Source organism: Rhipicephalus sanguineus, chromosome 7 (genome assembly GCF_013339695.2).
Source record: "Rhipicephalus sanguineus isolate Rsan-2018 chromosome 7, BIME_Rsan_1.4, whole genome shotgun sequence".
Classification (NCBI taxonomy): domain Eukaryota; kingdom Metazoa; phylum Arthropoda; class Arachnida; order Ixodida; family Ixodidae; genus Rhipicephalus; species Rhipicephalus sanguineus.
Window position 1 is genome coordinate 38607827 of NC_051182.1, and position 16721 is coordinate 38624547.

General features: G+C 52.1%; 1 protein-coding gene across 1 annotated transcript; it reads left to right on the forward strand.

Moving 5' to 3' along the window:
- Positions 1-852: 852 nt before the first annotated feature.
- Positions 853-15402, forward strand: LOC119398627 (uncharacterized). Its single transcript, XM_037665460.1, has 3 exons — positions 853-879; positions 943-2832; positions 14248-15402. Exons 1-3 carry the CDS (start codon positions 853-855, stop codon positions 15400-15402), a joined length of 3072 nt encoding a protein of 1023 aa, XP_037521388.1.
- The last annotated feature ends 1319 nt before the right edge of the window (positions 15403-16721 follow it).

A 16721-nucleotide genomic window follows, 5' to 3' on the forward strand; every position in this document is an offset into this window, starting at 1 on the left:
TCGTCCAGGTCACCGTAGCCGTCGTCCCGCTTCTCTCGCCAATATATTATTCTGTTTTTCCCAGCGGCGAGGTCTTTTTCAAATGATGATCAGAAAGCACGTGTAAGTGAGTCTGACACGACGGCTTTCGCGCCATCCTTGTACACGACGTAAGCGTACATCAACATATAAAAACTAGTATATATATATATATATATATATATATATATATATATATATATATATAAAACAACAAACGCATGATCTAACCAAAGCGTCTCAGCGGGAAGCGTGCAGCGCACGATAGATCTAAGAGGCTATAGATGGCTTCGTCTGCTTTGGACTTTCATGACTTTTGGCTTTCACGGCACGCTAGTCTAGGCGTCGTCTGCTGCACCCTCCCAAAGCGTTCGAACCATATATTGTCGAGAAATATGAAACAGCAGCAATTTTTCTACTTCTTAGACTAAGTTGTTGCTCAAAACAGAGTAATGCATTTGGAAGGTCAATGAATAAGGTCATTCTTTTTCTGATTCGCGAACCATCAGAGCATCATGACAGGTTATTGCATCATTGCAAGTCTTTCACAAGGCCGGACGTGACAAGTTACGGAAAGGACACCATAATTAACTATATACGAGGGCCTGCATATTTTGCAAGTGCATGTTACATTCTTATATGTATTGTTAAAAATAGAATAGTGGGGCATAGTCTTGAGGGTGGCTACAGGGTCAAAAACGAAGAGGAGAACGAAGTGGAATTAGGAGCTAGCCCTTGCACAGTAAAGACGTGTTCCAGATCAACGACCACGGGTCCTCGTTATTTACATTTTTGGTGCCGTGAAACCTGGGAACTGGTCAGTGCTGGATAACGATGTCTTCGACCGAGCGTCTTCGGAAGGTGCGTGGAACTGTCAGGGCCAGCGTCTCCCGGAATATTACGCTCCTGACAGGACTGCTGCAGGACCCCGACACCGAGGCGCGTGAGGTCAATAGGCAAGTCGCTGTTTTAAAGACGAAAGAAGCTGAGCTCCGCCAGCTAGACAAGGACATTCTCGATCTCACGGAAGACGAGGCTATTGAAGGAGAAGTCGAGGGCGCATGCGACTACCACGAGAAGATTCTGTACGCGATTGCTGATGCGCAGTTCTTCCTGTCACAGCGTCAACAGGCGACCGGTCTCAGCGGCCCGTCTAGGAGTGAACCCAATGACGACCGGGTAGCAGCCACCCAGAGCAACATCGGATCTGCTGAGGCGCCGCCAGGACCCGTCAGTACGCCACGCTACCGGTCGGTCGGGCTTCCAACGCTTCAGGTCCCGACGTATGCCGGAGATTTACGTCAGTGGCAAGAATTCTGGGACCATTACAGCGCTACGATTCACGAGAACACCGAGTTGCCGCCCATCGAGAAATTTAAGTATTTGCTGACGTACCTGCCGGGAGCGGCCAAGCGAGCTATCGAAGGCATCAGGCTGGCTGATAACTATGAAATTGCCGTGACCACACTGAAAGACCGCTTCGGTCGACAAGAATTACTAGTCAACGAGCAGATCGACCAGCTTCTTGCATTGTCGCCCGTGAGGAGTTCCAAGGAAGTGGAGAAGCTTCGGGTGCTGCATGACACTGCGCGTTTCCGCGTAAGTGCGCTCCAAGGTCTTGGTGTACCACCTGAGCAGTACATTGTGGTGCTGCATCGGGTGCTAATGAGGTGCTTGCCAGAAGACTTGAGGATAATGTACCGACAGAAGAAGAAGGAGGAGAGCACGCGTGGTACTAATGCATCAGCAGAGTCCACACCCCCTGAAGCGAGAACGCACAAGGCGACCGATATTTTAGCGTTCCTGAAAATACAGGTTGAAGTGCGTGAGGAAGGGAAGCAAGAAGCGGCGTCATCGTATACGCAGAACTCGATCACGGAACCTGGTGACATGAGCTCGCCGACAAGATCTTCGCAGGGCATTCCATCGGCATCCGCGCTAGCGGCGACGGAATCTCTACAGCAGCGCACGCCTTGTGTACTGTGCGACAGCCGAGGTCACGGCCTGGCAGAGTGTACGGTCGACTTATACGCCGACGAGAAACGGGCCAGGTTGCTTAACGCTCGGTGCTGTTACAAGTGCAGAATGCGCAATCATGTCGCACGGTTTTGCAGAGTCTCCCTGAACCTTACGTGCAACAAGTGCCAACGCCGACACCTAACGGTCCTTTGCGAGCTGTCACGGGCCGTCAACACGACCGCTGCTCCTACACCAACAGTACCGGGCGGCTCGTCCGGCTCTACCTCACCGACAGTAACTACGGCGTCAACCAGCGCTACAGAAGCCAAGTCCGTGCTGCTTCAGACGGGCCGTGTTTGGGCGGAGAGCGGACCGCGAGAGCTCCTGGTGCGTGTGATGCTTGACAGCGGCAGCCAGCGTTCTTTCATCCGCACCGATGTTTCCAAGAGATTGCAGTGTAAGGTCATTGGCAGGGAAGAGCTGTCATTGGTAACGTTTGGAAATGCCAAGCCACGGAATCATTTACGTTGTCGACGCGTCTCTGTCACGCTGCGTGGACACTTTAACGGCAGCACCGTCGCATTGGAAGCACTGGAAGTCCCCGAAGTGTGCACCGTGACAAGTCCACCGCTGAACATTGAAGTGCTCGAGTTGTTGAGCGCCCGGAGGTATGATGCTGCGGACATGTTTGACCCGGAAACTTGGCACCCAGAGGACGTCAGCATATTAATTGGCTCGGACGCTTATTGGAAGGTCGCCACGGGAAAGAATGATCGCCTCAACGAGCAACTCACTGCCGTGGAAACGTCGTTCGGGTGGACTGTGCAGGGCAGTAGCTCGCACTACGAAGCTACAGCAACTAGTGCCCTTTTAGGAGCGAAGCTCCTTAAAGCGGCACCCGTTCGTCCCTCGTAGTCGTAGTAGTGCGTAACCAGTCGTAACGCTAGTACCAGATCTTGACCTCAAAGGTGGTGCCGGTGGGAGAATTTTCCTGTGCGTTGTTGAACAATAAAAAATTCGCAGCGTGCGCTTAACTAAAAGCCGAATTCTTCAGTCTCTCATTCCCCATTAGCAGACATTGGCATGTTCCAGTAGGAAACGTTAGTAGAAGTGTAAGTGTTAGCTAAAAGCCGACTTCTTCTGTCTCTCATTCCCATTAGCAGCCATTGTTTACCTCCAAGGTAGTGCCTGGTGAGATTTCTCCTGTGCGTGATTAAATAATAAAAAGTTTGTTCAAAACGCCGTTGATTGATGAAATAAACCAACGAAAGACGCCAGATGTTTTCTAAAAGCAAAACGAAAGAACGCCAGATGTTTCTAAAGCAATGGTTTTCTAAACAATGAAAATTCACAGCGTACATGTAAAATTAAAGTGAGCTGCAAGTCGTCATAACTCATCGAACCTTTAGTATAAATGCGCCCGATCTCACGTCGGTGATGATGTACTGCGCACAATTCACGGAAGATTCACGGTTTACCGATGAACCTCCGCAGCTTCGCCCACTCATCATCATTCACTCCGTGGATATGCTGTGATTTTTACAGGGAAAGCTGTTATGAGATCATTTCACCGGCCGTTTTAAATGCGAAGCATTTCTTAGCGAACCTCTGGCACTTTGAGCGTTTCTATCTACGTATCTATCTATCTATCTATCTATCTATCTAGCCGCCTACGTCTGGGTGCTCTCATGATCGCCTCCTTAACTTGGTGTAGACCAAAATTTGCATGGGAGGGTAAGAGGATTTGACGAATATAACTGCCGGGTAATGCCATAAATAAAGTTAAAATCCTGTCGCGTACGTCGTCAAACCCTTTCCACAAGACACGTGTGGCACATACCCGTTTACCACGGGCCGCGGTGTACGGGTATGCGCCACAGGTGATTGACAGTTTATGTCTATCCAGGAACGGCGAAAACAGACATTGGTAACTTAAATGCTAGAGAGTTAAGTAAAACCAACATCGGCAGCGTTGACTCAACGAATGGAAATAATGAACATTAGGATCCCAGCAGGAATCGAACCCAAGCATTCTGCATGGCAATCAGGTATTCTACCACTGAGCCACGCCAGGTCTATAAATTGGTTTGGAAAAACAGCCTACGCAGGCGTAATAGTGGTGCAACGTCACTTGTGGTTGTGGTGCTGGCTATCTAATTTTACAAGAAAGCAATAAACACTACATGATACTCCTACGATGTGTACTCCTACAATACGGGCATCATATCAGATTGACGTCTGTAGTTCCAGTGTTGGCTCCGCTTTTATAGCAGTCTAATAAACATTACGTTTGTATTCCTATGATTCAGCAAGCTATATTGAAGCATTGCTCGACCCCGGAGGAATACAATAACGAAAGTTACATATGATATCCAGATCACCGCATCGTAAAGTGCACTTTGTCCATCAGAACGACAAAGTGTCCTCTTCATTTCTTAAGAGGCTGGGCGATGGCCTCATGCTGACCGAGGATGATGTCAGATTGATTGACAGCCATTTGTAGACTAGGCTACGTAGGCCACATAGCCCCAGGTAGTCTACGAATAGGACAAACACCATCCACTAATGTTGGTCTACGTAGCACTTTCCAGGCCTACCAGCCTCGACGACCTATGCCACACCAACGCGAAAGGTGGCTTCAGGTTCCGACATGTCGCCGTCTCTGTCGGCCGACAATTCGTCGACGAAATGACCTAGGCATCCACGAATTCCAACAGCTCTACTATACCACATACTTCAATACACATGGACCCCTCTTCACCACGATCACGACCGGATCCTATAACAAGTCATGACCAGCTGCTGGTGCTCACTGATCACGGTGTTGATGCCCTTGTTCAAGAACTGTCAAGAACTTCTTGCACACATGCACACGGGTTCGTGAAACGCGCGTGCGTTCTAAGGACACCATAGAATAAAGAACCAGTTTAGAGAAGGGAAACTGTAGCCTTGACAACGGTACGAAAGATAAGCAGCGGTAGCGCATGGAACTACCGAAGGCACCCAAGAGATGGCGCTGCGTGAACAGGAAGCGGAAAACAAAATTTATTGTTTTTTTTGTAGGTAGAAAAAAGCAAATGGCTGCCTTTTTTTTGTACCGGGTGCGTATGCGCATACGCGGGTGCCTCGGCTGGTTTTTTATTCTATCCTTTTTAAACAGAAGTGGACGGAAGAGGCCGGGACTCGCGTAGGGCTACGGAGGTCTCGTTATCTTTCGCCCGCTTGTTTTGAGCGCGTCGATACGCCCAGCAGCACGCCAAAGCGCCCTTCGGAACGCAGTACCTGTGCGTACGAAGGTTACATGGAGCCGAAAGGCATACATTGGCAACTGGCACCAGTAAGAACAATTCAAGAGTGAGTAGAAGGAACGATAATCTTTATTGACAGTGAGCAAGTGGTAAAAGGCCCTTGTTCAGACATCGTGAGCTCGTAAACGACTAGCCTTCGCGGTACTTCAAAGAGACGAAACAAATCAGATGACGTTTGTTGCCCGTTTCCACCGTCAGCTAGCGCTCACAATAACCAACTTGTATTGTAGGACAGGCGTAAAGCATCAGCATTTTTTTTGCTACAGTTTCAGTACTTGCTTTCAACGAGTACGCCTGAAGACCCCCGGGTTTGTTGTTATTACAACATATTGCGGTCAGGCTGAGAATACCAAGCAGGTTCACGCAAAGAAATCACATTATAGTGGATGCCTACAGAATGGCAGAAAACATGAGCTTTTTAACACGTGATACCGATGAAACAACCCATAAATGGGATATATGCAAGGCCTCAAAGATGTGCAGAAATACAGAGAAGAGAGAAACGATTTTCTATCCCGGCCATTCTCTTATTGTGACATCGCCACTGGAAAGTAGGCTTCATCAACAGTCTGGCAAAGTCGTGCTCATGCCATCGCATAATTCACTCGTTCATTTGAGCCCACCAGACCTTGCAAGTACAAGTGAAATAGCAGCTTTGTCCACTCGTGTTAGCATACAACTCAAAAGCGAGAACAGTGAAGTGTGATATGTTAACGAGGTCACAAAGCAGAAAGAAAAACGCTGAGCTTGAAAGTACGTGTACCTGCCATCGTCGAGGAACCTGTGGAAACTGACGCCTTCGCTGGTATCGCAGCTCCTGCGGCACCATACAGTAGCACACCGACTGCCCACCATAATTGCAATATGATTACATCGGTGAATTAAAAAGCTTTCATGCGTATTTTAGACAACATTAACGATAGAATTCTCAAGAAAACGGGGAGCAACAAACCAGCTGCCAACCATCGGACGATAACTGCGCATATTCTGCGCGTTATCTGCGGCACCCGAGACGCAGCGGCGCACTTTTTGCGCTTCGTCACTGGTCACAGCGACGGTCCGCTTGCTCGCTACCGCGCGCCGGCCGTCAGCGGTGAGCGACAAGGCAGAGATGTTTTCAATCACTAAACAACAAATTTACTCATCATTCAAACATTACTTTCAGTTACACAAGAAAAAGCACTTTTATGCGGCAATGATAGCTGTATTTCTCTTAAATGTTGCTTTTATTACGGCGCCTCTGGCGGTTTTTTTGGCGTTGCCGAGGGCAGATTTGAATGGAGCCACTATGGTTTGTTTTTTAGCTGCGACGGGGTCGATTTTTTCGCCCCCCTTCGGCGATGGCTGGAACTTGAGACTTTCCGAGGCCTGAGGACACGTATAAGCACTACATATCAGCTTACCGCTTCTGGTGTTGGTAATACCCACGTTGTCATTGGCAGCGTTACCCAACCGTAAACAACTGCTTATATAACACATATGCAGCTCTTAAACATGTGTGCGTATAAGATATTGCCACGGGCGTTTCCTATTATCACTTTTGCTTTATTCGGTTTTCGCCCACAAAGACTGTCAGCAACGCTCAGCGCGAACCGCGCCTCATTGTTCGAGAAGCTTCCCGATCATTGTAGATCGTTTGTTAAGATTGCGCGCAAGACGCGCACACTCGAGCTCATTCTAGAATTTGCGCGACAGCCAGCGATAACGCTGGAATATTCGACGGCACATGTTTAAAAGCCGACGCGCTTCACCGCTTGTCAGTCGATCGACGGACGACGCCCTGTTCGCCGCTATCATTGTACAGCGTGTATTGCTGTAGTTCTAGTTCTCAGTTTCTCGGCCACAAGTTCGGCCAAATAAACAGTTTCATCTCGGACGTGCTGACTGTTGTCTTCGTCGACGTCACGACCACGTGACATCTGGTGGAGGTGCTGCTTCTTCCATGATCCGGACGCCCCCGCGAAGCGCTGACCCAAGCCCAAGCCGCGAGGAGGACTACGGCAAAGAAAACCCGGATCGCCGAGCAAGCCGCAGGCAACAAGGTCTACCGCCAGAGCACGGGCCTCTACCTGAAAAGACCAGGCAAACAAAGATCCTGACCTCGACCAAAGCGACGATGACAGACGCTGTGCCGCCCGCACCGATCCTTCTCCGGACGCCCAAGGAGCCGCCAACCTTCCGCGGATCGTCGTTCGAAGACCCGGAAAGCTGGCTTGAAGCCTACGACCGAGTCGCCGTTTTTAATGCCTGGACCAGCGAAGACAGGCTACGACATGTCTATTTCGCTCTGGAAGACGCCGCTCGGACCTGGTTCGAGAACCAAGAGCGAAGCCTGACAACGTGGGATATCTTTCGCACGAGGTTCCTTGCGACATTCACGAGCGTCGTCAGGAAAGAGCGTGCTGAGGCTCTGCTCGAGACCCGCGTGCAGATGCCGAACGAAAACGTGGCGCTCTTCACGGAAGAGATGACAAGGCTGTTCCGTCATGCAGACCCTGTCATGCCCGAGGACAAGAAGGTCCGCTTTCTTATGCGAGGAGTCAAACAGGAGCTCTTCGCCGGGATGATGCGGAACCCCCCATCGACAGTTCAAGAATTCGTTTCGGAAGCAACGACCATCGAGAAGACGCTCGAGATGCGCATACGGCAGTACAATCGCCGCGCATTTCAAGACAGCGCAGCTGTTCATGGCCTCGGCTCCGACGACTTCCGCGACACAATCCGAGCCATCGTGCGAGAGGAGCTGCGAAAGCTTGCGCCGTTTGCACAGCCGGAAGTTACGTCGATTGCTGACGTTGTACGCGAGGAAATCACACAGTCACTGGGGGTTCCTCAGCCGACACCGCCGCAGCTGCAAGCCATGAGCTATGCTGCTGCAGCCCGACGCAACGCCCCCCCTCCTCGCCCACGTCAAGACGCCGCGCCACCCCAGCAGTTCCGCCGCCAGGCACCACCGCCGCCACCACCGACATCATACCGCCCGCCGGCTGGCCAGCGATACACGCCGAGGAAGACCGACGTCTGGCGCGCCCCTGACAACCGCCCGCTCTGCTACCACTACGGGGAGGCCGGCCACACGTACCGCCGCTGTCAGTACCGACAGATGGGGCTACGAGGATTCGCCGTCAACGCGCCGCGCCCGCAGCCAGGCGAACGGCCTCGCGACATCGACGACTACCTCACCGGAACACAGTGGCAAGAACGACGACCTTCCCGCTCGCCGTCGCCGGGCCGCTACATGTCACCGCACCGCCGGCAGAACACTGGCCCAAGCCGGGGCCGGTCGCCTAGCCCGTATCCGGGAAACTAAGGGCAGCAACCGATGGAGGTGCGGTTGCTGTACGACGAAATGCCGAAGATTCTCCGCGGCCGCCGCCGACGACAACGCGACGAGTCCTTCAGAACACGACGCTAACCAGACAGACACCTGACGACGAACCCTCGCGGACCGAAGTAGACCTAACGACGCAACGCGGAAGCAGCGGAACAAACCGACGTAGCCGTGACCCGACGCCGCGACGTAACCGCAACGCAAGACGGCGGACTAGCGACCTCGACGTTCAGATCGACGGCCACAACGTCACCGCTCTCGTCGATACTGGAGCCGACTATTCCGTCATCAGTGGGCCGTTCGCAGCAAAGTTGAAGAAAGTTAGGACTGCTTGGGAAGGCCCCGAGATCGGGACCGCTGGAGGCCATCTCATAACGCCGATTGGTATCTGCACGGCGAGAGTCACCATCAACAACTGGACTTATCCTGCGAGCTTAGTAATCCTACAAAACTGCTCCAGGGATGTGATACTTGGAATGGACTTCCTAAGTGACCACGGCGCCGTCATCGACTTAAGAACCAAGTCGATAACCCTATCGTCGGAGAAAGCGACACCGCCGGATACGAACCCATGCCAATATGCCCTGAACGTGCTCGAGGATCAAGTCACCATTCCACCTAGATCCAGCATCATAATTCCCGTCGGCACCGAAACGGCTGAATGCATCGAAGGTGTCATCGAGAGCGATCAGCGTTTGCTGCTAGACCGTGACATTTGCGTCGCAAGAGGCATTGCTCGGCTGTACGAAGGGAAAGGAAGCGTGATGCTAACAAATTTCAGCCAAGAATACAGACACCTGAGCAGGGGCACGACGATTGCGTACATCGAAGAAATCTTGGCTGTCAGCGATGCGTTTGCCTTTTCAGATTCTGACGAAGCTACAACGACAACCGCAATGCCTGAGCCATCCTTCGACGTAAACCCAAGCCTTCCCGCCCGCCAACAACAACAGCTCCGATGCCTTCTGAAGAAGTGCAAGGACTGTTTCTCGTCGTCATCACGGGTCCGGCAAACGCCCCTTGCTAAACACCGTATCATAACGGAAGAAAATGCTCGACCACTCCGTCAGAGTCCCTACCGGGTTTCGACGCGAGAAAGGGACGCCGTTAAGAAGCAAGTCGACGAAATACTACACGACGACATCATCCAGCCGTCCAAGAGTCCGTGGGCGTCTCCCGTAGTGTTAGTGAGGAAGAAGGATGGAACCCTACGTTTCTGCGTCGATTATCGTCGCCTGAACAGAATCACGAAGAAGGACGTGTACCCTCTTCCACGGATAGATGACGCACTGGATCGACTCCACAACGCGAAGTACTTTTCGTCGATGGACCTCAAGACCGGCTACTGGCAAATCGAAGTCGACGAGAGAGACCGAGAAAAGACGGCCTTTATAACACCAGACGGCCTCTTCGAGTTCAAGGTCATGCCCTTCGGTCTTTGTTCGGCACCTGCGACATTCCAACGAGTTATGGACACAGTGCTGGCTGGCTTGAAGTGGCAGACGTGCCTCGTATACTTGGACGACGTCGTCGTGTTTGCCTCAAGCTTTGACGAACACCTCCAGCGCCTTGAAGCCGTACTTGAAGCAATCAAGAACTCCGGTCTCACCTTGAAGCCTGAAAAGTGCCGCTTCGCGTACGAGGAGCTCTTGTTTTTGGGTCACGTTATCAGCAGGGATGGTGTTCGCCCAGACCCGCGGAAAACAGCTGCCATCGCTGGCTTCCCACCACCCACCGACACCAAAGCCGTGCGCCGTTTTCTAGGCTTGTGCGCCTACTACAGGCGCTTCGTCAAGGAATTTTCACGAATCGCCGAGCCGCTAACTCACCTTACGAAGACCGACGTGCAATTCAAGTGGGAAACGGCGCAAATCGAAGCATTTGAAGAACTGAAACGACGCCTTCAGATGCCTCCGATACTAGCGCATTTCGATGAATACGCCGATACAGAAATCCACACCGACGCAAGCAGCGTAGGACTCGGCGCCGTCCTTGTGCAGAAGACTGCCGGGCAGGAAAGGGTCATCAGTTATGCTAGCCGGTCGCTATCAAAGGCAGAAATGAACTATTCCACAACGGAAAAGGAGTGCCTAGCGATCATCTGGGCTACATCCAAGTTTCGCCCCTACCTCTACGGCAGGCCCTTCAAAGTTGTGAGCGACCACCACGCATTGTGTTGGCTAGCTAACTTGAAGGACCCTTCAGGTCGGCTCGCACGGTGGAGCCTACGACTTCAAGAATTCGACATTACCGTCGTTTGCAAGTCCGGAAGAAAACATTCCGACGCTGACTGCCTGTCTCGCGCCCCCGTCGACCCACCGCCGCAGGACGATAAGGAGGACGACTGCTTCTTAGGAACCATAAGTGCCGACGACTTCGCCGAACGACAGCGAGCGGACCCAGAACTCAGGGGCCTTGTGGAATACCTCGAGGGCAGGACCACCGTTGTTCCGAAGGTATTCACGCGCGGACTGACGTCGTTTTTCTTGCGCAATGGTGTTCTCCTAAAGAAGAACTTCTCACCGCTTCGAGCCGATTGCCTTCTCGTGGTACCCTCGACATTGCGGCCAGAGGTCCTCCAGGCTCTGCACGACGACCCGACGTCTGGACACCTGGGTGTTTCTCGCACGCTAGCAAGAATACAGGAGAAGTACTACTGGCCGCGCCTTTCCGCCGATGTCATCCGTTACGTAAAGACCTGCCGGGACTGTCAGCGACGCAAGACACCGCCCACTAGGCCAGCCGGTCTTCTGCAGCCTATCGAGCCACCACGGCGGCCGTTCCAGCAAATCGGGATGGACTTACTGGGGCCGTTCCCGACGTCCAATACCGGAAACAAGTGGATCGTCGTGGCAACTGACTACCTCACCCGCTACGCCGAGACAAAGGCCTTGCCCAAAGGCAGTGCCGCCGAGGTAGCCAAGTTCTTCGTGGAGCACATCGTCTTGCGTCATGGCGCCCCAGAGGTTCTCATTACCGACAGAGGTACGGCGTTTACGGCTGTCCTAACTCAAGCGATTTTGGAATACAGCCACACAAGCCACCGCCGGACCACCGCGTACCACCCACAGACCAACGGCCTGACCGAGCGGCTCAATAAGACCATCGCCGACATGCTGGCTATGTAGGTCGACGTCGAACATAAGACGTGGGACGCCATCCTTCCATATGTGACCTTCGCTTACAACACGGCCGTACAAGAAACGACGCAGATGACTCCATACAAGTTGGTCTACGGACGGAGCCCGGCAACAACGCTGGACGCCATGTTACCAAACGTGACCGACGAGGAAAATATCGACGTGACCACCTACCTACAGCGCGCCGAAGAAGCACGACAGCTGGCCCGCCTGCGCATCAAAACCCAGCAGCACACCGACAGCCGTCGCTACAACCTTCGACGACGCTTCATCGAGTACCAGCCCGGCGACCGTGTCTGGGTCTGGACGCCAATACGACGACGCGGACTGAGCGAGAAGCTTCTTCGCCGATACTTCGGACCGTACAGGGTACTTCGGCGCCTGGGCGCACTCGACTACGAGGTTGTCCCTGACGGCATTACGAACTCTCAGCGGCGCCGTGCACGACCTGAAGTCGTCCATGTCGTGCGTCTCAAACCATATTACGCGCGTTAGCGAATCTGAGGACTGTCATTTTGCTTTTTTATTGTACTTTCTTGCTTGTGATTATTGTTTATTGTACTTCGTTGTTTTATTCTTGTTATTTATTGTTGCATGCATTGGCCTGTTCTGTTTTAAGCATCGGGACGATGCTTTTTCAGAGGGGGGCATTGCCACGGGCGTTTCCTATTATCACTTTTGCTTTATTCGGTTTTCGCCCACAAAGACTGTCAGCAACGCTCAGCGCGAACCGCGCCTCATTGTTCGAGAAGCTTCCCGATCATTGTAGATCATTTGTTAAGATTGCGCGCAAGACGCGCACACTCGAGCTCATTCTAGAATTTGCGCGACAGCCAGCGATAACGCTGGAATATTCGACGGCACATGTTTAAAAGCCGACGCGCTTCACCGCTTGTCAGTCGATCGACGGACGACGCCCTGTTCGCCGCTATCATTGTACAGCGTGTATTGCTGTAGTTCTAGTTCTCAGTTTCTCGGCCACAAGTTCGGCCAAATAAACAGTTTCATCTCGGACGTGCTGACTGTTGTCTTCGTCGACGTCACGACCACGTGACAATATATACAAATCTTTAGCGTCATTTTGTAACGTGTCGCTCAGTAAAAAGTTACGCCACAATCACCTTCCCGCCGCATGCTTCGCATAACATCGACTCCCATGGTACGTGGGATCTGCCGAATTTTTTGGCGCCGTAGTTGTCCGCCGCCGCCACCGCCCCCGCCGGTGTCCGTTACCAGTATCGCTCGAAATAAGAAAAAAAACGAAATAAGAAAAAAAATTCCAGGATGGAACGAGGTTCGAACCTGGGCCCTCTGCGTGGGAGCCCAATATTCAACCTCTGAGCCATGCCGGTGCTTGAAACTGCTTCGCAAAAAGGTCCTATACAGGCTTCATGTCGGGAAGGAACCACATATATGCAATATAGCGTGGTAAAAGAGTAAAATAAACACCAAGCGTCGCACAACGCGAATTCTGTAAGCAGGCGTCACACAATGCGAATTGAGCAACGAGTAGGTTGTTGAATGCTCCCAACCCATTACAAACGGCTCTGCCATAATTCATCGTCATCAGGCACAGCATCAACAAAGTGCGCATAATGCCTTATATGCGTTTAGCAGGTACCACGGCTCTCCGTAGAATGACGAAAAATGACACAGTGCCTGCTGCCCTACTCCTCAAAAATTACAATGATTTATAGCGTAGTGGATTCCTCGCAAGTGCACTTGTATTGGTTGCCAAGGAAGCCCATAAGCGCATGATCCATTTCCTCGGGGTTTCAGTAAAATTACAATAATTTAGAGCGTAGTGGGTTCCTCTCAAGTGTAGTTGTAGTGGTTGCTAAGGAAGCCCATAAGCGCATGATCTATATCCTTGGGGCCTCAGTAAAGTTCTTCGCCCCCCCCCCCCGTCTCTCTCCCACGTCAACGTATGCTCTACAGCATGACGGGAGCGGGAAATAGCGACCGGGCGTCACCCAATGCAAATTACATAACTGGTGGGCCGTTTAAAGCTTCCAACCCATTACAAAGGGCTGAGCCATAATTCTTGATCGTCATAAGTCGTCGCGTCAACAAAGTGCACATAATGCCTTACAGACGTGTAGCTGGTGGCTCGCTTCTCCGCAGAATGACGAATAATGGCTTAGTAGGTGCTTCCCAACTTCACAGAAATTGTGATTTATGGCGTAGTGCGTACCTTTCTAGTGTACTTGTATTGTAGCCCCAAGAGAGCTAGCTTACAAGGGGCTCTAGAAACGCCACTCTTCCAGCTTTCGCTGTGACTGTGCTGCGGTTTCAGCGCAGGCCTGGCGTTTTTTTCTTATCGGCTGGTGGTTCTCATCAAGTGTGCGATGAATCGGCTATGTGGCGCATCGACACTATTGGTATTGAGAACCGGTGGTCAAGTACTGTAAAAGACGACCCTGACCTCGACATATTTGAACACTGTCTGAGGAAGCAAGCTGGTCGTTACCATGTGCCCCTAATGATGCAGGAGCCTGGCATTCCTGCCGGTAGTGACAACAGGCAGCTTGCAGCACGTCGACTAAATCTGCAGCTTAAACGATTCAGGGAACAACCCGACCTGCTGAAACAGTACGTCGAAGCCATCACTGCTTATTTCAAGGATGGTCATGCCGAAAGAGTTGATCAAGAGCAGATTCCAGGCCCGAACATTTATTACATGCCGCATCATGCTGTGATCCGTCGAGATGCAGTGAGCACCAAGCTCCGGGTTGTTTTTGACGCGTCGTCACATGTCGTCGCAAAACCGTGCCTGAATGACGTTTTATCGAAAGGGGTTAAGCTTGGTGTTGGCCACGACAACGTGGCCATTGAGACTGAAACAGGAGATGACCATCTCATGAAGGTTTTGGGCGTGCCGTGGGAGCGTAAAGGCGATACCATCGCATTGACAGTGCGCAACGCAGCCTCCTTTGCCACAAACAGTCCGGCCACCAAGCGCACGATCCTTCAAACTGTAGCTAGAGTTTACGATCCGCTCGGTTATCTTTCCCCCTTCACTGTGAAAGGGAAGCTAATTTTCCAAGACCTGTGGAAGCGGAAGCACTCCTGGGATGACACGCTGCCAGATGAAATACAAGCTGCATGGAACGCGTGGTGCGCCGAGTTACCAGAGTTCCAGGCACAGATTCCTCGCTACGTGTTTCTGCACAACAGTAGTGCAGAGCTCGCATTTGAACTGTACATATTTACTGATGCCAGTGCTAAGGCTTATGGTGCGTGTATCTACGTTCGGGCGCTTTCTGCCGACGGGGCATGCGTCACACGATTGCTCATCAGCCGAAGTCGTGTCGCTCCGCTCCAGACGATGTACCTGCCGCGACTGGAGCTGATCGCCTGCGTTAGTGGAGCACGGCTAGCGAAGTACGTACGGTCCGTGCCACTTCTCCAGCAGGCATCTGCTCGATTTTGGACCGACTCCCTCGTCCCTCTTCACTGGATCCGAGCAAAAAGAAGAAATCGAGATCTTTTCATCAGCAATCGTGTGGCCGAGATATCTAAGCTCACTAATCCCGACACCTGGGCGCATTGCAGCAGCGGCGAGAATCCTGCCGATCTACTCACCCGTGGCGTGTCTGCAAAGGCGCTTTTGGAGTCGGATAAATGGTGGCACGGTCCCCCTTGAATCTCAACGCCAGGACCGATTCCCAGTTTCAAGCTGCATGACCTTCCGAACGACAGAGACATTGAGCCTCTCTTTGAGACAGCCACGACGATCTGTCCATCGCTTGTTTCATCGAGGACGTCAATTGTGCGCGCGGAAGATTTCAGCTCGCTCAACAGGCTTCTGCGCGTTACTGCTTTCGTACAGCGATTCGTCCACAACGCTTCGAGAAGGAGCCCTCCCCGCGGTGGAACGCTCACGACTTTAGAACTTGAAGAAGCCGAGCGTTATTGGCTTAGACTCGTGCAAGACCAGTATTTCAGAGCCGAAACACGATTTCTTGAGAAAGGAAAAAAGCTGCCATCAACGTCATCGGTTCTTCGCCTGGCCCCATTCCTGGATACAAATGGACTCCTCCGTGTCGGTGGGAGGCTCGACCTGCTTAACGCCAGTCCTGACATCCGGCATCCCATTCTGTTGCCCGCCGAACCCAAGTTCACCACCCTGATTGTTCAAGCTGCTCATGCCCGCACTCTTCATGGTGGCATCGAGCTCACTCTGACCGAACTCCGGGCAAGATTCTGGGTATTGAAGGGAAGGAAGACCGTAAAAAATGTGCTTTCGCAGTGTTTACCATGCCGAAAACGACGATTGACGGCAGTGTCTGTTCCAGTAGCACCATTGCCACCAGAGAAAATAACCGAGGCTCAAGCATTTTCGGTTGTTGGCATCGACTATTGTGGGCCACTTTACGTCCGCACAACTGAGAACTCAAACAAGTCATACATATTGATATTTTCATGTGCCGTGACACGAGCTATTCACCTCGAACTGACCTCCGACATGACAACGGCGACCACGATTCTTGCTTTTCGTCGGTTTGTTGCGCGGCGAGGTGTTCCAGCCGTGGTGTACTCCGACAACGCCCTAACGTTTCGTTCTTGTGCACAAAGCTTCAAGGCGGTCATCCCTGCGTTGCAAGAGTACGCCACCAACACGCGAATACAGTGGAAATTTATTGTGGAACGAGCTCCTTGGTGGGGTGGATGGTGGGAGCGCCTTATCCGCACTACGAAAGACGCTTTGAAGCGGACCTTAGGGCGTAGCAGCCTTGACGTAGAGGGCCTCACGACAACATTATGCGAAGTTGAAGCCTGACCTACCTGGAGGATGACCCCAATGAATTGCAGCCTTTAACTCCGGCGCACTTTCTGCTCGGAAAGCGAGCCATCGCCATGCCGGAGCCGGGTGTCACAGCAGAGACATCAACTCACGCTGAGCTACAACGACGAGTGCAGTACCGGAAGAGGATCAGCACGGAGCTTTGGCCAAGATGGAAA